Genomic DNA, 23,020 nt, shown 5'->3' on the forward strand with positions numbered 1-23,020 from the left:
CCTATTACAGGAATAGCTTCCGATACGCCTGTTACAATTTTTACTGTCCAATAACCAATTTGACGTTATGATAGGGTTTAGAATTTTTTATAATTATTTATTTGACTTTGAGAGAATTCAAGTAGGTGATTACGAAAGACTAATTATAAGACTATCTGAATTCTCTCAAATTCGAATAAATAATTTTAGACAATCCCAACCAATAATAGCTGCAGGCCTGAAAAGTAATTTTACTGTATCTGTTGGTTAAAAGGGGATTCTGATAGATAGCCCTTGAATTCCAACGAAAGCAGTATTCTTTATTTACTAATAAGCCATTATTTGGCCTATATAATGAAGGCCAAACGAACCGCAAACAGCACCAAATAGCTTTTAGCTTTTTATCTCCTACCTTCTTATTTCTTCTGCTCTGTTGTTCCGATCATGGTGTTGCTAGACAAAGGCCTCTCAACTGCCATGAACACGAAAATAATTGGCTCGGGCAGCGAAGCCATAGTTCTCGCACATGGGTTTGGAGCAGACCAGTCGGTGTGGGACAAAATCCTTCCCTACTTGGCTCAACATTACCGGGTTCTTGTTTTCGACTGGACCTTTTCTGGCGCCGTCGAAGATCACTCCCTCTTCAATCCTGTCAACTACTCTTCGTACGATGCTTTTGCGGATGACTTGATCGGTCTCCTAGATGAGATGAACCTTCAATCTTTGATCTTTGTTGGGCATTCCATGTCCGGTATGATTGGCTGCATCGCTTCCGTCAAAAGACCCGAGCTTTTTAAGAAGCTCATACTCATCGGAGCTTCTCCAAGGTAGTTACACAAATAGAACGTCTCTCTTTCTATTACTAATTGCTTTCTCTTCGGTGGAAACTTCACACACAGGAGGATTTGTTTATGGTCAGGCTCTTTTGATTTACGTTGGTGTTGAAATATAAATTAAATTATTAAATTTTTTATTTTTATTGCTAAGCGGTAATTTAATATGTTATTAAAGTCGGCGGTTACGAGTTCAAACTCGAGTTTATAATTCACTTATTTTAGCTAAATATTTCACGTATTTTACTAACAAGTTAATGTCATTAAATTTTTGAGACGAATGATGATTTAACTGTTGTTATATATATTTATATAGATATATATATATATATATATATATATATATATATATATATATATATATATATATATATATATATATATATATATATATATATTTTCTTTTCCTTTTTCTTTTTCTTTTCTTTTTCTTTTTGTAATATATTCCAAATTTGCATCCATTCAATAGCAAATATGGCTAGCTTAAACAGCTAGCTCCGTTCTTCTGTTTTAGTTTCTTTCTTAATTACTTATATATACCAAATATGACGTCTAGCTCTCTAACCTAACAACTAAATGGGTCTGTTTTGAGTGTGTGAATGAATAAGGTTGTATTATCATCTATATATGATGAGCCAATCAAACATGTGGACACAAAACATGGTTCTTGATGGTGCCGGGTTCCTTTGTCTCTTGTACTTTTTACGTTAGGTTTATGTTTGTGGCCCATGGCCGGCCAATGGATTTTTTAGTTTCTCGTGTCCACAATAAAATGAAAACGTAACATCAGATCAGATCATCAAGTCTAATCATTCTTCATGTTTTTCGTATTCATATTTTATTAATATATCATTTTTAATTGAAATGAAAAAACAGTTAAAAGAAATAAAAAGACGTAAAAGAGATAAAGTATGTATATGTATCAACATGATTTGAATTTAAGCATGTGCCTCTGATAGCATGATTATGTAGTAGTTCTTTTAATGGTAATGTATAGTAATTATGTTTTATGCATGAGAATAGCATGTAAGATGTGAAAAGTTTTATGTTCACTCTCTTTAAGTTTTGAGGAAAATATGATTAATCTATATAATCTTTCTTGTAATATGATTAATCTATATAAACGTTGGTATGATACAGTTCAAATTGCTAGTTATGTCTCAAACAAGTCTAAAAATTCCTCATGCTAGCTATTTACATATTAAGACAAGAGTAACAACAACTCATGAGTCAGAAGATTGTTTGTGAAAATTAGATTTATTGTTGTCAATGTAAAAATAAAAGAGACATGTAACGTTCAAATTATTTCTCTATAAATATAGTCTTGTCACTACAAATAAAACAATACTTTTAGGCGTTTATTAAACGCCTAGAATGAGTCAATAAACGCCAGAAAATATGTTCTTGACATTTGATTACTGGCAGTTACAGATGCCACTAATGCAGCGTCTGGAAAATAAATTTGGTGGCATATATTTTATACGCCAAATAATCAAATAAATATGTAGTAAACAAAAGACTTTAACGTGTGGACGTAAGTTATCGACTGAACCACCTTAATTCTTTGTTTCTCTTTCTTGTTCTCGTATCTTTCCTAAATTATGTGCGTATTCTTACTGCATGTACAAATATTATCGTAGGTACATAAATATCGATGATTATGTGGGAGGATTTGAAAAGTCAGACGTTGAGCAGCTCCTCTCAAACATTGAATCCGATTATCACAATTGGGCTACAAGATTTGCTTCTCTTGTGGTGGACACAAAAGATCCCCCCTCAGTTGAAAAGTTTTCGAAATGCTTGAAAAGAATGAGACCAGAAGTGGCACTTCCCTTGGCTAAAACTGTGTTTTACAGTGATGAACGAGACATTCTTGACAAGGTTGTCACCTCATGCACTATCATTCACACCACCAATGACTTTGTCGTCCCAAGTTCAGTGCCATCCTACATGCAAAAGAAAATCAAGGCAAAATCGACTGTGGAGATCATTGACACTGACGGCCATTTTCCACAGCTAACTGCTCACCTCCGCCTCCTTGATGTGTTACAGAGTATCCTGGGCTTTGATATTCCTCATACTAATTAAGAGCATAAGCTGATGTATATATGTTCGCGTTTCGATTTGAGATCCACAGTAATTATGTGTCAAAATTGTTAGCATTTTGACACATAATATGAGAAACCTCAGGGTTGCCTAACTACCTAATCAGGCAGGTGAGTATCATATGAAATCTCTCTCATATTATTTGTTCAAATTACTGGTAATTCAGACAGATAATTATTGTGAATCCTTATCCTCCTAGGTCGATCTCTGGAATAGTGTGATCAAAAATAAATACCCATATCTTTATGGATAACTTCATGGGATAGAATTAAGTAGGAAATGGTTTGGCCGTGAATGGTGTGTTGTCTTTATTTTATGTAGTTTTAGTTGTTGGGATTTAAAGCTTTGTGAATTACTTTATCGATCTTGGTCTTTTTGTCTTCTTGAATGATGTGTTGCTTGTAAACAAACTAGTGGAATGAAAATATTAATTGCTTCTAGTCTTTGGGTATATGGGTGGGTAGGGCCGTAAGCGAGCCGGTCGGGGTCGAGGTCTCGGTCTCGCTCGGTACCCACCCGGTTTAGCCCGATCCGAATTCGAGCTCGTTACTGTTGAAACTCGCTCGATTAGTTAGTGCTACATACCCGATTCGTCCGACATAACTCGATAGGGGCTCCTGAGCTCAACCCGTTTAGAGCTCGAACCGCCCGACTCGCTCGGCTCGTATGAGGCCCCGAGAGCCCGGCTCATTTAAGACTCGACCGGACCGACTCGCCCGCTCGGCTCGTTTAAGGCTCAAAAATTTCGACTCGAGTAACGCTCGACCCGACCGATCCGCTCGCCCGACTCGTTTAGGGCTTGAAATTTTGAAAATTCGAATCAACAATTTGAATATAATAATTTATTAATTATATAATGTATCATATATAGATCATATCATTTGATCATTATCATATTCATATGAATACAACTATAATTATATAAGCAAATGATCCGTTCAATATACATATTATCATTAGATACGTTACATAACCTACATATGTATCAATGTGATTTATGTAATGATAAATTTATCAAATTACGTTGTTAGGATAATAGTATTATAAATTATAAATTAACTTATATAGTAATAGTGTAATACTATCATACTAACTTACTAAGCGACTAACATTAGTTAATGCCTAATAAGTTTAACCATATCTACATTAAAACTCTAATGCTTTAATCTTTAACTAATAAGTAATAACTATATATATCTATATTATAACCCTAATGCTTTAAATTTTAATCTTTAAAAAATAAAAAAAATAAAAAATAAAAAATAAAAAACTCATCACTTATCTAATCATGTAATCATCTTATGAAAAATAAACAAATTATGATATTAATATATTAATTTATAAAAGTAGTCTAATAGTCTTCGTTGAGTAATTGTGTTGTTGTTTTTTTTTTAAAAAAAATAAAAAATAAAAATAATAATTTATTAGACATTTAGACTAGCCCTTGTTTTATTTTTATTTTTTTTCGTATTATTCAAAAAAAAAAAGCTAAAATTGGAAATTTGGTAGAAAACAATGAATATGATTTTTTTCTTTTTCCATTCAAATTCAATGAAGAGAAAAAAGAAAAAAGAAAACGAAAAAAAAAAAGGGGAGGAATTGAGGAAGACTGGAAGAGTGTAGAAGCCCGAAAAAAATGGCGGGGGGGGGGGGGGGGGGGGGGGGGGGGGAATTTTAACCTAAAAAATCCATTCGGCCACTACCATTTCCCAAGAATTCAAAATGCAATACCCCTAGCTGTCCGATTAAAAGTGGAAGAAATTCTAGCCGTTGGATTGAAAGATGGATGACAGCTAGAACGCACCATTGAGGTAGAATTAATCCGATGTTTGCATGTCCACATGAGCTCAACACTTAAATGAGCAGATTTAAGTTTAATAAAAATGGTAGTCCTAATCAACGATCAAGATGCAGAGATGGCACCGGTTTCAGACGTAGCGAACCGTCACGGATGCAGGGGATTATTTTTATTTTTTAACCTACGCATGGTTTCGAACCTTTCGGAAAACCATTTTGCCGACAACCCATTAAATGTTCTCTTCAACCGTCATCACCAATGATAGATCTAAGCCGTTCAAAAGAATTAGTTTTACCAATTCCACAATCGAACGGTGGAAAATGAAGAAAAACCCTACCGTCACTCGATTGAATTGGCAAGCATTAATGGGAGATCAGAAGAAAATTGAATGCTCATTATGCTCTCATTCAATTTTCTCAACGACCCATTCATCAACTCTCTCCATCCGTCGTTGATGAACGATGAAAGAGATAATCCAATGGCACAAATGCGGATCCATTTCCTTCTTGTTCTTCACTCTCGTCGACTTCAAACCAGTAAAGGGTACAAGGAGGCGATGATCGACCTGCCATCCCATCCCATCCCATCCCGATCCATCCAAAGGCGACCATGCCTCACATCTCACAGCCGAAATCCCTAAACCTAGATGATCTGATGGATGGGCTACTCAGCCTACTCGAGTACTTGCAGTTGAGTGATTTATTTTATTTTTTTATGTTTTTTCTTTCTCTAATCTTCTCATATGATAGATCTTACACGCTTTTGCTCACGGTTTGGCGCTTTAGAGTTGAGAGAGAAAATATTCTAAACTCTAAAGGAGTGAAGGGCTTGGATTGCCAAAGCCGACTACAACTATAGTCTACGAGCATACTACATACCCTAAAGGCTAAAGGTATCTAACTTCGGTCTCAACTCTCAAATCTCAAGTAGTGAACAAGTTTATTTTTTTTTTTTGTTTTTAATTTTTTCAGTTTTACTTAGAGTATTTAGTGTTCTAATGTATGGGTTTTTGTCCAAATCTAGGTGGTGACAGAGAGTCAGAGACACCAAATCAACCTCCTTGACTGCAGATTCAAACCTGAAGCGGTGAAACCAATTAGAACAATATCGACTCAAAAGGTCTTTCGAAAATCTGTGATATATTAGGGTTTAGGGTTTGTTTGGGTAACTGAGTAATCCATAATCTACCATGTTCTTTGAGAGTTTGAGTAATCCATAATTTGCCATGTTCATTTTTTAGTTAACAGAAAATAATATGCACAAAGTGTTTTAATTTTGTTTGCTTTGGCTTGCTTATTGACATTATTGTTGTGTTTTGTAGTCGTGTTAGAAGGTTGTAATCTATTATGGTAGGCTTTGTTTGAGTAACTGTGTTGTTTAAAAATATATGCTTTGCTTTGTTAGAAATTTGTAATCTATGCTAGGATGCTATAATATATTATGCGTTGCTTTGTTTGAGTACATAATCTGTTTTGTTGTTTGAGTAATTGAGTTTCTTTAAAAATTATGCTTTGCTTTGCTTTATATATTCTGCATGTTGTTTGAGTATATATCTTGCCATTTTGCCATGTTGTTTGATAGTTTGAGTCATTGAGACTCTAAAACCCTAAATCACTAAAGACTATAAAACATTCCTCCTTAAAAGTTAAAATCCTAAATCCCATATTCCTAAAACTCTAAATCCCTAATCCATGAAACTCTAAAATCCTAAATTCCTAAAAGACTCTAAAACCCTATAACCTTAAAACACTAAATACTTAAACCATAGAACTCTCTGTTACTCTCATATTTCATAATCTTAAACACTGTACCCTAAATCACAAGCATAAGAGACAAATCTCTAAAACTTGAAACCTAAAACTCTGAAACCCTAAATCCCTAATCTCTGAATCTTAATCCCTAAAACTCTAAAACCATAAATCCTTAATCACTAAAACTCTAAAATCATAAATCTCTAATCCCTAAAACTCTAAAACCCCAAATCCCTAGTCCCTAATCTCAAATCTAACATAATCTGTAGTTAATAGCCCTAGTTTTGTTATAAAAATAAAATTTTAATAGTTGTTTACAACTTAAAACAGCACATGGAAGACAGAAGTCAGCTTATGGAAGTCAATAAAGTTGTATTAGTCAATGAAGCAGACTTAGGTGATGATGCAACTACTCATTCCATTACCCTTGGAGCTGCTGGCAATGGAAATTCACAAGACCAACCAGTAACTGTAGATACTCCTCCTTCCGATCCCCCAACTGTAAGCACTACTGGTCCTACTGATTCTCACACTGTGGGTAGTGTTCCTACTCCTGGTGATGTTAGTACTAGTACTAGTGTATTTGAGAAGAAACAGAGGCAAAAAACTTCTAAAGTTTGGGATGACTTCTCTCAAGTTGAAGTTTTAGGTGTAAAAAAATCTCAGTGTAATTGGTGTAAAAGGCTGTTTGCTGTTTCCAAATCTAGTTCTACCTCAACACTTGGTAGGCATTTGGTAGCTTGTGTGAAGTATGTGGAGTCCAACAATAAGAAGCAAAAGATTCTGACCCATGATCGTGGTGAGCTAGGTGGGGGGGGGGGGGGGGGGGCTAGTTTGACAAATTTTTCTTTTAGTGAGAAGAGGGTTAGGGAACTTGCTGCCCACATGGTGCTCTTCCACGAGTACCCTTTTAACATGATGGAACATGAACTTTTTAACAAGTTTATGAAGGCATGCACGCCCCATTGGAAAAAGATCAGTCGTGCAACTTTGAAATTTGATTGCATAACTATATACCTTAGTGAGAAGAAGAAGATTAAAGCAATGCTTAGTGGGGTTGAGAAGATAAACATAACAACTGATATGTGGACATCTTCACAGAGGGTGTCATATATGGTTGTTACTTGCCATTATGTAGATTCAGATTGGTTCCTCCAAAAGAGAATTTTGAACTTTTTTAATGTACCTCCTCCTCATAGTGGTGTTGTTATTGCTGATGCCCTTAGGAAGTGTTTCATAGAATGGGGCATTGAGGATAAGGTATTAACAATAACAGTTGATAATGCAAGAGCAAATGATTCTGCCATTAGAATCATTAAAGATGATTTTGAGTTGAGGAATGAGCTGGATGTTAGGGGTCGGTTATTCCATGTACGATGTTGTGCGCATGTGACAAATTTGTTGGTGCAAGCAGGACTTGCTGAAATTGGAGACATTGTTGATTCTGTTAGGCAAGGAATAAAGTATGTGGTTGCTTCAGAGGGAAGGTTGAAAGTGTTTAGTGAAATAGCTCAACGTTTGCATTTGCCATCTAAGAAACTGATTCTAGATGTCCCTACACGTTGGAACAGCACCTACTTGATGCTGGCTACTGCAGTAGGGTTCAAAGAAGTGTTCCCAAGATATCACCAAGTTGATCAAGCATTTCAGTGGGTTGTGAGTTCGGAACAGTGGGAAAAGGTTGAGAATGTAAACCAAGTTTTGTCGGTTTTTAATGAAGTTACAAACATGGTATCAGGAAGTGATTATCCTACCTCAAATCTGTTTCTACCTGAGGTATGGAGAATGAAGGAAATTCTGCAATTGAAATGTGTTGATAGGCATGACTACATTAGATCAATGGCAGAAAAAATGTTTCAGAAATTTGAGAAGTATTGGGGGGAATGCAATTTGTTGATGTCCATAGCTGCTGTCTTGGATCCAAGATATAAGATGAAGTTGATCAATTTCTGTTTTCCTCTTATTTACCCTGAGTCCGAGTATCCACAGCACATACAGAATGTGCTGGCCGTTCTGCATGAGTTATTTGAAGTGTATGTCACTGCCCATAATTATTCTATTTTGAAACTAAGTGCTACTGAGCAGGCTACAGTATTTTCATGTGTTCCTACCCCACATGTTCCTAAAGTGTCCACAACTCGATCAAGGTATCGGGATCATGTTAGAACTACAGATATCATTCGGCCCATTAAATCAGATTTGGATATCTATCTTGAAGAGGATGTGTACATAGGCGATAAGGATGACAGTGGTGAAGATATTGATAACAAATTCGAGGCTTTGGCATAGTGGAAGTTCAATGCCTTGAAGTACCGAATTTTGTCTAAGATGGCCAAGGACATTCTAGCTGTACCTATCACGACAGTTGCTTCTGAATCGTCATTCAGTGCAGGTGGTAGGGTAATTGATCCACACCGAGCATCCTTGAAAACTGAAACCGTTCAAATGCTTTTGTGTGGCTCCGATTGGGTAAGAGCAATCCATGGTCTCAAGAAAAAAACCTCTGGAACTGTAAGTGGTATTTTAAGCACATAATTTGCATGAAATTACATGTGTTTATCACTAATTTTTGTTTAGGTATAAACTAACTTTATTAACTGAATTTGTGCTTGTTTTTGTAGAAACTGATTGAAGTTGAATTGTCATCATCTTGATTCTTTCGAGGTTTGATTTAGATATTTGGGCGTTATAAACTTTACATATGTTTATTTTTGGGAAAACTGCAATTTACCCCCTGATGTTTACACGAATTTTCAATTTTGGTACCAATGTTTAGATTGCTTCAATTGCACCCAAGAAAGTTGAAAAAAATTTCAATCCACCCCCTTCCGTCCAATTGCTCCGTCTGATGAGACGGAAATGGACCCACGTGCGCGACATGTGACTTATATGCAGATAACCGGACGAAAATACCCTCAAAAAATTGAGCCATTGTTTTCTAAATTAAAAAAGACCGGTCCTGTGTCCGCTTAAAAGCTTAAAAACTCAGATACCACTTTCAAATGCAAAGTAAAAACCCGAAAAACATCTCCGGAATCAACAACAAATTTTTGATTTAGGATTCCTTTGCGGATTATCATCACCAACAAATTTCAGCCGAAATCGACTTTGGGCTAAGGGTTGTCGTGATTAAACCAACCGAAGTGGGTGTTCGATCAAGGTATGTTCAAATAAAAAGACCCCTTTTTTAAATTTAGGGTTTTGTGCAAAAGTAGGTTACGTCGTTTTTGTGTTATGATATCTTTTAAATTCATTCGATAATTCCTTTATTTTGTCTTGAATGAAGCGAAAGAACCGAACTAAAATGTGCTTAGGGTTCCGTCGTTTTTGGGTTATGAAATCTTTGTTTTATTCAGAAGATGCTTTCAATGATTGTCTTTGTATATTTTTTATTGAAAAGTTGCTTTCTTACTGGGTCCATGTGTTTTGTTGAATTTCAATTACCTTTGTGGCTTTGTATGATGATGGGACCATGTGCTTTGCTTTTACATGTGCATGATGTGCTGCTTTGTGTTGATTTGGTGTTTAAAAAACTGCAATTTACCCCATCAGGAGAAAATGGTACATGATTATGTCTGTTTGTGTAGTTAGTTGGTGTATTGTCTGTTTAAAAAACAACAGTGGTCAGATGAGAAAAATGGTGCCAGTGTGTGAAGTTAGTTGCTGTATTGTGTGTTCAAAAAAGAGTAATGGTTCCCAGATGAGAAGTTGTGGTTGTGTATATTGGTTGCTGTGTTGTGGTCCCCATATGTCACTTAATGTGTTGTTGGCCTTTATTTAATTTAACAACATGTCACTTACTATGTTTTATTAAATTTACCTTGTAGGATGGCACACAATAAACTAGTGGTTGAGGTCCATTTTGGGGGTAGGTTTGACAGGAGTTTTGGATGTGAGTATACGGGTGGTGAAGTTGAACTGCACAAAGATAGTGTTGACCTTGATAAACTATCTTTCTTTGAAATTGAAGATATATGTAAGGAATATGGATATAAGTTAGGAGATTTAATGTATTTTAAAGACCCCGTGAAGAGTCTTGCTGATGGGTTGCGTTTAATTACTTCAGACCATGATGTGCTGAACCTGTCTGCTTGCCATGATGGGCATGCCATTTTGCAATTATATATTTTGTCTTTTGGGGATGGAGGAGGTGATGAAGAGGATAGTCAAGATGATAATGAATATGGAGGTATGGCTGATTTGGATGATCCTTGGTGGGATGATAAGCTTAGTGATACTGAAGGCGTATTTGATGTTGGTGTTGATGTTGATAGTTCTGGACCCTCTAATGTACAACATGATAATCCTAGGGTTGAACAAGGTAATGTAGAGGATAATGAAGGGGGTAATGATGAGAATAGTGAAAAGGGTGGTAATGATGAGAATAGTGAAGAGGGTGAAGAGGGTGATGAGAAGTGTGAAGAAGGTGGTGATGATGAGAATAGTGAAGAGGGTGGTAATGGTGATAATGAAGATGAAGTTGGTCATGATGACAATGACAATAACTCTGATATGGCTAGAAGTGACATACTTGTCTCACCAGTAGCTAGTGATGAAGAAGTTGAAAATTTTGAGTCAAGAGGGTCTGAGTTCCATGCAGTTGACCGAGAGGATCCAAGTTTGGAAGTTAAGATGAGATTCCAAGATATACAGACATTTAGGGAGGTTGTTAGGGTGTTCAATCTGAAGAGGGGCAAGGACATTATCTTTAAAAAAAATGAGAGAAAAAAGTGTTTGTTGTATGTAAAGAACTAAAGTGTAATTATAGAGTGTATGCTAGACAGGTGGATGATGAAGCTACATTCCAGATAATCAGCCTTCAAGGTAGACATGTTTGTGGCAGGCAATTTAGGAACTCAATTGTAAACTCTACATGGATAGCCGATAAACTGATTGATAAGTTTAGAGTTCAGCCCGACATGCCATTACATGTGATACAGAATGAAGTGAAAGAAAGATGGAGGATAGATGTGAATCCGAGCATGATGTATAGGGCAAGAATCAAGGCTAATAAAAAAATATATGGCAACCATGGGAGTCAATATGCGGCCTTGTGGGACTATTGTGAGACCTTGAGAGCAACCAACCCAGGAAGTTGTGTTGTGATGAAAGTGGATAAGACAGTACCCGAGGCGAATCCAATATTTCAAAGACTGTATTGTTCTTTGGCAGCCATGAAGAAGGGCTTTTTGGAAGGTTGCAGGCCTGTGATAGGGGTGGATGGGTGTTTCCTTAAAGGGCCATTTAAGGGGCAACTTCTAGCTGCAGTTGGACGCGATGGCAATGATAACATGTATCCGATTGCATATGCCGTAGTTGAAGCTGAGACTAAGGACAGCTGGATCTGGTTTTTGGAAACCCTAGTGTCTAATCTTGGGAACCATGAGCGGCATGGCAAGCCAACATTTATTTCGGATCGACAGAAGGTAAGTCATGGTTAGTGCCCCGTGTGATCTCATTTTATTTTAAAATGTCTAACATTCTTAATCTAATGTTGTGGTTTTTTGATCGTAGGGTCTAATGCCAGCCTTTGATTATGTCATGCCAACCGTCGATCACAGGATTTGTGTAAGGCATCTTTATGCGAACTATAGGGACATTGGGGGGCATAGAGGAATTGCCCTAAAGGAGAAGTTATGGGCTGCAGCTTCTGCATACACTGAAGGGGATTTTCTAAGGGTAATGGGTGAGCTGAAGAGAATGAAGAGTGATGCCCATGAGTACTTGGCCAAAATTGATCCTAGTACATGGTCAAGAGCATGGTTTGCTACGGATTCAAAGTGTGACCTTCTGCAGAATAATATATGTGAGTGTTTTAACTCATACATTCTAAAGGCTCGCAATAAGCCTATCTTGACCATGCTGGAGCAGATACGAAAAAAGTTGATGAGGAGATACCAGGCTAAGAGGGATGGCATTCAAAGTTTGACAGGGAAGTTAACTCCTAAAATCCAAAATAAGTTGGATGCAATACGGAATGAATCAATGGACTGTGTTGCCCTATATGCTGGTGATGACATGTTTGAAGTGACTGGTCCAGATGGTAGACAATTTGTAGTCAACATGAGGAGAAAAAATTGTGGTTGTAGAGTGTGGGAAATGTCTGGAATCCCCTGTGTTGATGCATGTGCTGCTATTCGACATAGTTGTAAGAATGCAGAGGATTATGTTGATGAGTACTTCACTGTGGAGATGTACAAGAAAGCATATGAGCCAATTATATACCCAATGCCTAGTTAAGAGCAGTGGATACCAACCCAGCATGACAAGTTGGAACCCCCAGTATCAAGAGTGGCCCCGGGTAGACCAAAGAAGGTAAGAAAAAGGCAAGTTGATGAATGTAGAGATCTGAAAAATCCAAACAGAATGAGAAAATTTGGTGCTAGGATGAAATGCTCCATGTGTAAGGGCAGCGGGCATAATAAAAGGGCATGTCCAATGAGAAGTACCCAAGCAAGTATTGTGCTGCCTACCCCACCTACAGACAGTGTGAGTTTATTAATCTTTATTATCCTTTATTTTTTATTATGTACTATATGCATACTGATAGTCCCACACCTTATTTGACTCATTTGGAACAGACACAAAGTACCACCTCAAGAACTCCTACACAGGCTACAAGAACAAATCTGGTCTCACCGCCTCCACCAGCAAGAACAAATTCAGTCCCACCGCCTCCACTAGCAATAACAAATCCAGTCCCACCACCTCCACTAGCAACAACAAATCCGGTCCCACCTCCTCCAAGGAAACGGAAGACACAAAGGGTCACGGCTATTTTTGGGAAGTCCAAACCGGGTCCCACCATACCTATTGATCTAACTGAGGGTGATAGTGATGAACGAGGTGGCCCTGCAATCCGAGGTGGCCCTGCAATCCGAGGGGGCCATGCAATTCGAGGTGGCCCTGCAATCCGAGGGGGCCATGCAATTCGAGATGGCAGTGCGGGAACTAGTGAGACAGCAACTAATCCGGCATCCAAAAGCAAGGGCAAATGTGTGGTGGCCACTGTTGAAAAGACAATTGAGATTGCTGAAGCGAAGAGGAAGAGAATGAGGCCAGAATGGAAGCGTTAATTAAATATGTGCTTGTATTTAATGCACATGTGCATAATCTGTGTTTGACAATTGGTAGTTATGTGTTTGACAATTGGTAGTTGTGCGTTTGACAGTTGGTAGTTGTGTGTTTGACAGTTGGTGGTTGTGTGTTTGATACAGTACTAAAAATGCAGGATTGGTGGTTGTGTTTGATAGACAGTACTAGTAATGCATAATTGCTTATTTTTGTGTAATGATTACAATGTGTTTTATGATGTTGGAATGCATTGCAGGTTTTGACATTTGTGTAGTTTTGGAATGCATTGCAGGTTTTGATATTTGTGTGGTTTTGGAATGCATTGCAAGTTTTGATATTTGTGTGATTTTGGAATGACATTACAATATTTGAAGGGAACCTGTTGATGTGATACATAATATTGTCTTGAGTTGTTTCTAAGGTATCCAATTTTAAGCATGTCCATATCATCGGATTGTGGATCAATTTTTTTTTTTTTTAATTCAATGATAGTGTGAAAAATATAATGGGATAAATTTTTGTTACTTTATAAATACAAGCAGCTCCAACTACAAACAATCCCACTTAAATACATGCAATAAGGCAACCAAAATACCACTACACAACTTAGTGCACAAAAAATGGTTCACTTCTATCTTCTATGGCCCCATAGAAGTGCACAAAAAATGTCTAACAATACAACTCAAGGCAACCTCAAATAACCAACCCTATTGTCCTCCTGGTTTTTGGCTGCATGTCCGAAGAAGAAACACAATGCAAATAAAATCCACGAACACACAAGCATTGTGTGGTAATTCTTCTTCACTGCTTCAAATTTGATCCCCCAAATCTCAATTTCTTTACAGTATTGTGCAATTTCTGCGTTCCTCTCATTGTCAACTTCGGCCTTCACCTTCTCAATTTCTTTCTCCATTTCGGCCTTCACTTTCCCAACTTCTACTTCAACCATGGTTTCACATCGTTTAGTTTCTGCCACCAAACTTTCGTGCCACTCAACCAATCGACCAACAACCCTCTGACCATGTGCACACATTTTGGGATCAACCCACTCAAAGAAACCACAATCTCTGTTGATCTGCAAAACACAACAAATAATGAAAAAATTGCAACTTGTCCAACTTGTCTGGAATGCATTCCAGATTTTGCCACTTTTTAGCATTAACAATCCAACATCGAATGGTATATATGCAGAAAAGCCAGATTTCAAAAGCCGACTATAAAATTGCAAATTTGAACTCCCAAATACAAAATGAAACTCTAAAATCGATCAGAATAAGTACTACTTGCCTTCCAATTTTCACACCCCATAAACCTTCTTCCGAAAATTTTGCTCGTGTGCGCCGTTTTCACATTCATCGGCCGCTCGCAGTAGCATACTCGTTGCCGTGAAAAAGTGGCAACACTCTGTGGGGACTCCGACCTTGCTTCCATCCTCTCCTTCAAGTGCCCAATCGATTGCCCAAAACAGACGGGTATCTGGTCAGGGGTTGAGTCCTGTGTCGAGGCGTCCATCGTCTCCGTCAGCCTTCAAATTCGAAACCCTTGTTTTTCCTGAAACAATATTTGAACCAAATATACATGAAACAATACGGGTGACTTAGAAAACAACGGCTCAATTTTTTGAGGGTATTTTCGTCCAGTTATCTGCATATAAGTCACATGCCGCGCACGTGGGTCCATTTCCGTCTCATCAGACGGAGCAATTGGACGGAAGGGGGTGGATTGAAATTTTTTTCAACTTTCTTGGGTACAATTGAAGCAATCTAAACATTGGTACCAAAATTGAAAATTCGTGTAAACATCAGGGGGTAAATTGCAGTTTTCCCTTTATTTTTTGTTAAGTATGTAATATGAACTGCTGGACAATCTGTTTAAACTTGAACTGTTTAAAACTTGAATTGCTTCATGCTGGACAATCTGTTGCTACCTTGCTGGACAATCTGTTTAACTTGAGCTAATATACCCTTTGTGGCTTTGTCCATTTTTGTTGGAGAAGTTAGTATGGCTCATGTCATGAGGTATGTCTTAACTCTTAATTGTTATGTATAGTCTTTCTAGACAAATCTTAAATGATAAATCTCTCTTGACATGTTATCAAGGTTAAAAGAACTTTGATTAAATATGCAAGGGAGTGAAAATTTTTAACAATTCCTTTTGTCTTAGTCCAGTGTGGTCTACTGCTCTTGTAAGGAGTGGCATTTGACAAGTCACACGTGGCATTGTGAATCTGATCTCTTTGTATTTTGGCCATTTGGGTGAAGTGGTGAACATCACTCTTTGTTTGAGTACCTGAGTTCTTTATAAACGGTTATGATCTGCTTAATTAGAAATCTCTCATCTATTATGCTGATTGCTGGGCTTTGTTTGAGTAACTGAGTTCTTTAAAAAATTATGATCTGCTTAGTTAGAAATCTGTAATCTATTATTCTGGTTCTGGGATTTGTTTGAGTCACTGAGTTCTTTAAAAATTAAGCTTTTCTTTGGTTTCTGAAAATTTCGTTCATCTATAATATTCCATATTCTGCCATGTTTATTTTTTAGTTAATAAAACACAATCTGCCATGTTCTTTGTTATGCTTTGCTAAGTTAGAAATATGTAATCTATGATGTTTTGCTTGGGACTTGTATGCCATGTCTATTGCTTTGCTTGGGACTTTTATGCCAAGAGACTCCCATTTGCCTCTTATGCTTGCAATTCAAGAGAATCACAAGCATATGAGGTAAGTGGGAGTCTCTTGCATGCAAGTCACATTACCAAATGACATAAGCTATGCACTAATGATAAGATTGAAATGTGAGAATCTGAAATCTGTTATACAATTTATTTTATCCCAAGAATGTCTTAGTGCAGCAGTGTGGTTTTGTGGCAAATTTGGCAGTGGCAACTCAGATTGTTTTTAACTATTCATTTTCAAATTGTTAATATGTCATAATTTATGTTGTCTTTTAATCCTTCACTCGAATGAGAATTACTCAATCTTCATGTAAACCTGATCTCTTTGTAAATTTGATCTCTTTGTATTTTATACCTTTTCTGTTGGAGATAGAGAAGTTGCAGTTGGTATGTAACTATGTATAGTCTATCTAGACAAATCTTAAATGATAAATCTCCCTTGACATGTTTATCAAGGTAAACAAAGCTTTGATTAAATGTGCAAGGGAGTAAAAATAGTTTAACATTTTTTTTTTTTTTTTGTCTTAGTTCAGTGTGATCTTGTGGGACTTGCGGCATTTGGCAAGTGGCAACTCAGATTGTTCTTAACATTTTGCAGGCTGCAGTTGTGCTGTAATTTAAGTTGTCTTCTAGAAGTTGTAGACTTGTAGTCTTTTTAATTTTGATCTCTATGTATTTGGGTAAAATTTGATCTCTTTCAAACTATGTAAATCTGATCTCTTTATAGTTTTATGTTTTAATTTTTAAAATTGTAATTTAAGTTGCAGGTAAAAGCAACTTGTTGATTTTTTTGATTCATAGCTTATTAGCTTTAGATGAATCTTGATTCATGTATGTAGTTTTTCGAACTGTAAATTGCAGACTTCAAATTTCAAATTTGTTTATTTATGGTTTTTTTTTTTTTTTTTTTTTTTTTTTTTTTTTTTTTTTAATAATTATTGAACTAACGAGCCCTAATTGGGCCGAGTTACCCAATTAGGGCTCGACAGGCCGAGCCCTCAACCCGAAGCTCGGGCTCGGGATCGGATCGAACTTGAAACAACTTTTTGGGTTTGATTCGAGCTCGAGTTGACTCGAGCGAGTCGAGCACTCGGATCAACTCATGAGGGCTTACTTAACAGTCCCGAGCTCAGTCCCGAGTTGGGGTAATACCCCAACGAGTCGATCCCGGACAAAGATCCTTAAGCCCGGCTCGAGCTCGGGATCGACTCGTTTAAATTTTCCTTTAAACGAGCCGGTCCGGGATTGCTGAAACTCAGCTCGGACCGGCTCGTTTACAGCCCTATGGGTGGGTGTTAACCTGTCAACAGGTGACTAGAAGAGATCAATGCTACATGGATCAAATCACAGAAAGTCAGTGCACCAATTAGAATCAAATATTTCATTTCAAATCCCAAAATGGCCATATTTCTCACTCATTCTTTAAAATATTACAATAGTAATGCTATTCATCTCCACACCTATTTATCACACTCATATCACATCGATTAACATATATAGCGTGTTTTAAATGGCTTACCATGTTAGATTGTCAGTCACTTGAAAAAAAAAAAAAATTGTAAGCTACTTAAAACACATCAAGTCAGCCGATATAACATGTATGTGATAAATGAGTGTAAAGAGTAGTATTACGTACTCATATTACAATAGTTAATTTGGTGCCAATTTTTTATGACAGCCTTTTTGGGCTTGTAGCCCAAGCCCAAAGAGAAAATTGATAAGCACACAAAACTAAAAATATTGCAAGTTACTTAAAACACATCAAGTCAGCCGATATAACATGTGTGTTATAAATAAGTGTAAAGAATAGTATTACGTACTCATATTACAATAGTTAATTTGGTGCCAATTCTTGATGACAGCCTTTTTGGGCTTGTAGCCCAAAGAGAAAATTGATAAGCACACAAAACTAAGAAATTGAAAATGGCAAGCGTGCATGTGCAAGGAAGGCGTCATAAAGATTAAGCAAGGTCAACAATGGAGAATATTTTTTAAACACTTCTGTAAGACTTTTGCCCTTAATATTAATATATTAAATAACTTGTGCGAGCTCTAGAGGATTTTAATAATTTTTAACAAATGTGAGCATATTTTAAATTAAATTAAATTATTTAGATTTTTTTTTTTTTTTAAAGTATTAAAGAGGAAACCAAAAATTATCGAACTAAAAAAGATGAAGGGGTTTCCTTTTCAAAACAGAGAGGAAAGGAATCAGAGCTAAAACAGAAAGTGAGAATGCAGCTAGAAGAATTATTTAGATTTTTAAATTAACTATTATTTATTATTCTTAGAATATTTGAGTTTTTTTATTATTTAATGATAGGTGATAAATATTGAGATAACAAAATTTGAAGCATTTAATTCAAAAATAAATTTTATGTTTTTTTTTTTATAGATAAAAATAAATTTTATGTTATTCCATCCTAATTCCTCACCAACGGCAACGACGAGTTGTGATAGGCAGGGAAATTTATTAAAAAAAATGAAAAGATGATGTTTTAATAAAATTTTTACACCATTTCTTAATAAAGAGCTATGAGAGAAGCTTATTCGGAGCTTCTTAAATCCTCGCCAAATCATTGTCTCTCTTCGCTTTCCTTTAGCAGCTGGGTTTGCTTTATATTTAACTTGAAACTTGTTCGTAATAATGCAGATATGGATGTAAGATATAAAAAATTTCTTGATGAATGGGAATCGGACCCGAGGGTCAAATGTGTTCTGGTTGATAGCAGCTCGCCTCGTGCCTTTTCTGCAGGTAACATGGAGAAATTAAGAGTCTTATGTAGATTGTTTGTTTCACAACATTTTTCTACCACCGCCATTTGTTTTCACGCTATCCCCTGAATTTGTTTTAGCTTTAATATCTTTTCCATTTATATTTGTCCAAGCCTTAGATAAGGTTTTGAGGAATGGATATTAAAGGGGATGTTGCTGAGATTCAAAAAGACAAAAACACACCTCTTGTGCAGAAGGTTTCTTTATGATGCTTGTTTTGTGCCACAAGCATTTCTTTCATGATTGCTTATTTGATTGTGGTTGATATAGATTATTTGCGCTGTTTTATATTCTGTTGCTTCTTTTCTTCTTTTTATGTTGCATTGTTGTGTTATATATGCTATTTTCTTTAATTAGTTAGCTTGCTTAGTTTGTTGTCTATTAGTTAGATGATAATAAAGATCTTAGTTTATCTGCAGGTGGTGATGTGAAGCAGATCACAACCAAAAAACAACTATCAGATATGATTGAGGTCTTATGTCCCTTTAATAACCTTGAACTTTGTTAAAAAAACACTAAATCAAAGTAACTGCCATGTCAACTATATTTTTGAAATTCGAGTTCTTTTTCTTTTAGATAAATATCACAAATACTAATAAAAGTACCTTTGACTTTCCTTTGAACTAGTGTCTGCCTCTCAATTCCCTGACCTGTCTTAACTTTCTAAAACTTAAAAAGAAATGCGGGGCTCTTGTGTAAAATCGTCTTTAGATGTATATTTGGTGCATTCTCATTTAGTTCTTTCTAAATGTATTATCACTAGCTGGATGTGTATATATTATGTGCAGTCCAGCATTAGTCTGCCTCTTACATTTGTGCATGACCTATTATTTTGTTACATGAAGTTAATATGCCTTATTGTGCTGTGCATTTGTCAGGTATTCACCGCTGAATATTCTCTAATATGCAAAATTTCCGAGTACAAGAAGCCATATATAAGCTTCGTGGATGGCGTAACAATGGGCTTTGGAATTGGCCTATCTGGACATGGTCGCTACCGGATCATAACTGAGATATGCTTGCGTCAATATAGACAGGTGATTAGTCCCAATTATATTGTATTGGCATTCTAATTTCTTTTACTTTTACTTTTATCCTTGTATTGATGCATTTCAGAGGACTCTTCTCGCTATGCCAGAAAATGGATTGGCTTGTTCCCAGATGTTGGGTTTGCATATATAGCCGCACAAAGTCCAGGAGGAGGATCAGTTGGTATTCTTTTTGTTGCTACAAAAAGCACTTATTTTCTTGTTCTTATACTGGAACTGAACATTTTTTCAATCTTGATCTTGTTATGGGAACTTATAGAAAGCACGAGAAGAGCTTGGCCTCATAGGAAGTAGTCATAAGTAAAACAAAGGCAAAGGATTTGGAAGTACAGAGGCATAGTCGTCACTGTCATTTGAACTTATTGTCTCCTGAATTTTTGCATTTTTCCAACTTATATTATGATTTGCAGGTGCGGATCTTGGAATGACTGGAAAAAGGATTTCTACACCCGCTGATGTAGTATATGTAGGTCTTGGTACACATTTTGTGCCATCGGGGAGCTTGGGTCCTTTGAAGGAGGCCCTTTTGGCAACTACATTGTATGTCTCAGATCATCATTCTATCTGTAATTGTTATTTTCATTTTCATGGAATCCATTTAGCTTTTCTGTGATGTCTTGCTTAGAAACTCGCATTTAATTTCCTTATAATTTTGAACATTTTAAGTTGTTTAAAATTAACAGCCATATATTAGAGAAGTTTTGCTTCTTTAGTTGATTTTGCTCTATGAAATTGATTTGGTGAAATGAGGAGAACTCCATGACTGTTTTCTTTTGGTAAGTCAGGACTTTTCGTGGTGCAGTTTTGTAATTGCTGCCATTTGATTTATTCATGGTGAGCTAGAACCACATGATAAGATTAATATATGAAGTCCAAGTGTTTGTTTTTGATGAACTCCACGGTGCATATACCTTGTGGTTCAGTATATAATTTCCTCATGTTTATTGACTTATAATATATGAGAAATGTTGTTCCGCACAAAAGATGGTCCCTTAGTAAAACGCACATGGTTTCTTACTTAAAAAACTTATATCCACTTGTTACTTCAGTTCTGAGGATCCACATGAAGACATCGAAGCACTTTTGGGGAAATACAGCAGTAACCCTGAGTCTGAGTCCCAGTTAAAATTGTTGTTACCTCATATAGTTTCATGCTTCGGTGCAAATAAGTCAGTTAATGAGACGATTGAAGAACTGAAAAAGCATCAGCTTAGCAGTGAAGCTGCTGGTATGTTTATGCGTACCGATTGTTTTATTGGTTGATGAATGAAATGTACATACATCTCTTTGGTTCTACCAAAGACTGAGATGTCAAGTGGAATTTCTAACCTTCTTACTCGATGTTGTCCCTTCGTGCTTTCCGATTGCCGTTCTTTCCCTGGGCAGTGGTAGAGTGGGCTAATGAAGCTCTTCAAGGTCTTGGAAAAGGTGCTCCATTTTCGCTTTGCTTAACACAAAAGCATTTCTCTAGAGTTGCATCTGCCCATGGAAAAGAGGACAGCGAATTGTCCACAGTCAGTTTTGAGCTTACTTCTTTTTTCTTTTTCTTTCTTGTTTTGGTAGTTTTCTTTTCCTATGGAGCATAAGTTATGTAACATGTTTATTCCTGCATCTGGTTGCTTCCAGCTAAGCGGTGTGATGAAAACCGAATACCGCATCGCCTTACGGTTTTCTCTACGAAATGATTTTGCAGAAGGTGTCCGGGCAGTTTTGGTGGACAAGGATCAGGTTATATCATTTGTCTCTGAAGTCCCTTTCTCTATACTGTAGAAGAATGTGGAAATATGTTAGTTTTGTGAGCTTGGTGTAATGTTAACATCAAGTTACTGTGTTTAGTAGTGATTTCTCGTGTTACTAGCTATATCATGCAAACTATCTTCTTAGCGTCCTAGTTATCTTCTTGTTCAGAACTTGGGGTGCTATTACTTCTAGTTTCTTCTGCAGATGGTACCAATTTTCTATTGGCAATATTAATGCTGTATCAATCTTTTTTGGTCTTTGAGCCCTTAGAAGTATACTCATTTACCTACTTATCAAAAGAAGTGTACTCATTTGCCAAATAAATGCTGTATTTTGCTCTGAACCTGTCATGATTATGGCCATTCAGAACCCAAAGTGGAATCCAGCAAGTTTGGAGGAAGTCGATCACAGTGAAGTGGAAATCCTCTTTGCCCCATTGAGCCCAGAAGTGGAGGAGTTGAGAGCGTGAGAGATTGCATTATAACTGTCCTAGTTAGTCCTTGTTGCATCAATAACAGAGATGGGTTGTCCATTGAAGTATATTTTCAGCTGTCGAAAATAAGTTCATTTTACATAAGCAAAAGGCATCGAACTGTGTGTACGCCGTATGGTTTTCGTCTGTGATGATGGTGACTGTGTTTATAGAATTTTGTGTGATGAGAAATGCTAAACATTCCAAATTTTTTTTCCTAAAATTGGTTCTCAAATGATGTGTCACAATCCCATGAGATTGTGGCACATTTTTCAAAATGATAGATCACATGAGGTGTTGACACATCATTTGGGAACGAACTTTTGGAAAAAAAATTTGGGATGCCTAGCATTCCCCGTTTGTGATATCGTGGGCCCCAGGAGTTGTTGTACTCTACAGCCAGACCTTGCAAATGATTGTGATTCTGTGAATGTTTCTTCTTCTATACCCTCTCTTCATTCAAATTTAGGTATGTTTGGGTTTTTTATTTTAAATTGGGCGATTCTAAAAGTAATTTTTAAAAACGCTGTTAAGCGTTTGGCAAAATTACAGTTTAGCCTTTAAAATCGCAAATGAACTTTTAAAATTCTTCGTTTTTCAAAAAATACAATCTTATCTGCGATTTGAAAAAGAAGATTTTTTGCGTTTTTAAATCACAATTTTTAAAAACGCAGTTCTTAAACAATTTATGTTATGTAATTTGGTTTAAAATTGTACTTAATGTCTACGAAATCACAATTCCAAACGAACACTTAAGCTTTGAAAAACC

At 36.5% G+C, this 23,020-nt stretch overlaps 3 protein-coding genes and 1 pseudogene across 3 annotated transcripts; all 4 read left to right on the forward strand.

Moving 5' to 3' along the window:
- Nucleotides 1-351: 351 nt before the first annotated feature.
- Nucleotides 352-3,358, forward strand: LOC133857431 (strigolactone esterase D14-like). The gene is made up of 2 exons (XM_062292697.1): nucleotides 352-806; nucleotides 2,453-3,358. The coding sequence occupies exons 1-2, from the start codon at nucleotides 424-426 to the stop codon at nucleotides 2,898-2,900; spliced, it is 831 nt and encodes a 276-aa protein (XP_062148681.1). The 5' UTR covers nucleotides 352-423; the 3' UTR covers nucleotides 2,901-3,358.
- Nucleotides 3,359-6,800: 3,442 nt separating this feature from the next.
- On the forward strand, nucleotides 6,801-8,756 carry LOC133856672 (zinc finger BED domain-containing protein RICESLEEPER 2-like). Its single transcript, XM_062291731.1, has 2 exons — nucleotides 6,801-7,266; nucleotides 7,606-8,756. Exons 1-2 carry the CDS (start codon nucleotides 6,801-6,803, stop codon nucleotides 8,754-8,756), a joined length of 1,617 nt encoding a protein of 538 aa, XP_062147715.1.
- A 2,805-nt stretch (nucleotides 8,757-11,561) lies between these two features.
- LOC133856889 (uncharacterized) lies at nucleotides 11,562-12,718 on the forward strand. Its single transcript, XM_062291938.1, has 2 exons — nucleotides 11,562-11,893; nucleotides 11,982-12,718. The coding sequence occupies exons 1-2, from the start codon at nucleotides 11,573-11,575 to the stop codon at nucleotides 12,705-12,707; spliced, it is 1,047 nt and encodes a 348-aa protein (XP_062147922.1). The 5' UTR covers nucleotides 11,562-11,572; the 3' UTR covers nucleotides 12,708-12,718.
- A 3,454-nt stretch (nucleotides 12,719-16,172) lies between these two features.
- Nucleotides 16,173-22,337, forward strand: LOC133856673 (3-hydroxyisobutyryl-CoA hydrolase-like protein 3, mitochondrial; annotated as a pseudogene).
- The last annotated feature ends 683 nt before the right edge of the window (nucleotides 22,338-23,020 follow it).

The sequence above is a fragment of the Alnus glutinosa genome, chromosome 14 (genome assembly GCF_958979055.1).
Source record: "Alnus glutinosa chromosome 14, dhAlnGlut1.1, whole genome shotgun sequence".
Classification (NCBI taxonomy): Eukaryota; Viridiplantae; Streptophyta; class Magnoliopsida; order Fagales; family Betulaceae; genus Alnus; species Alnus glutinosa.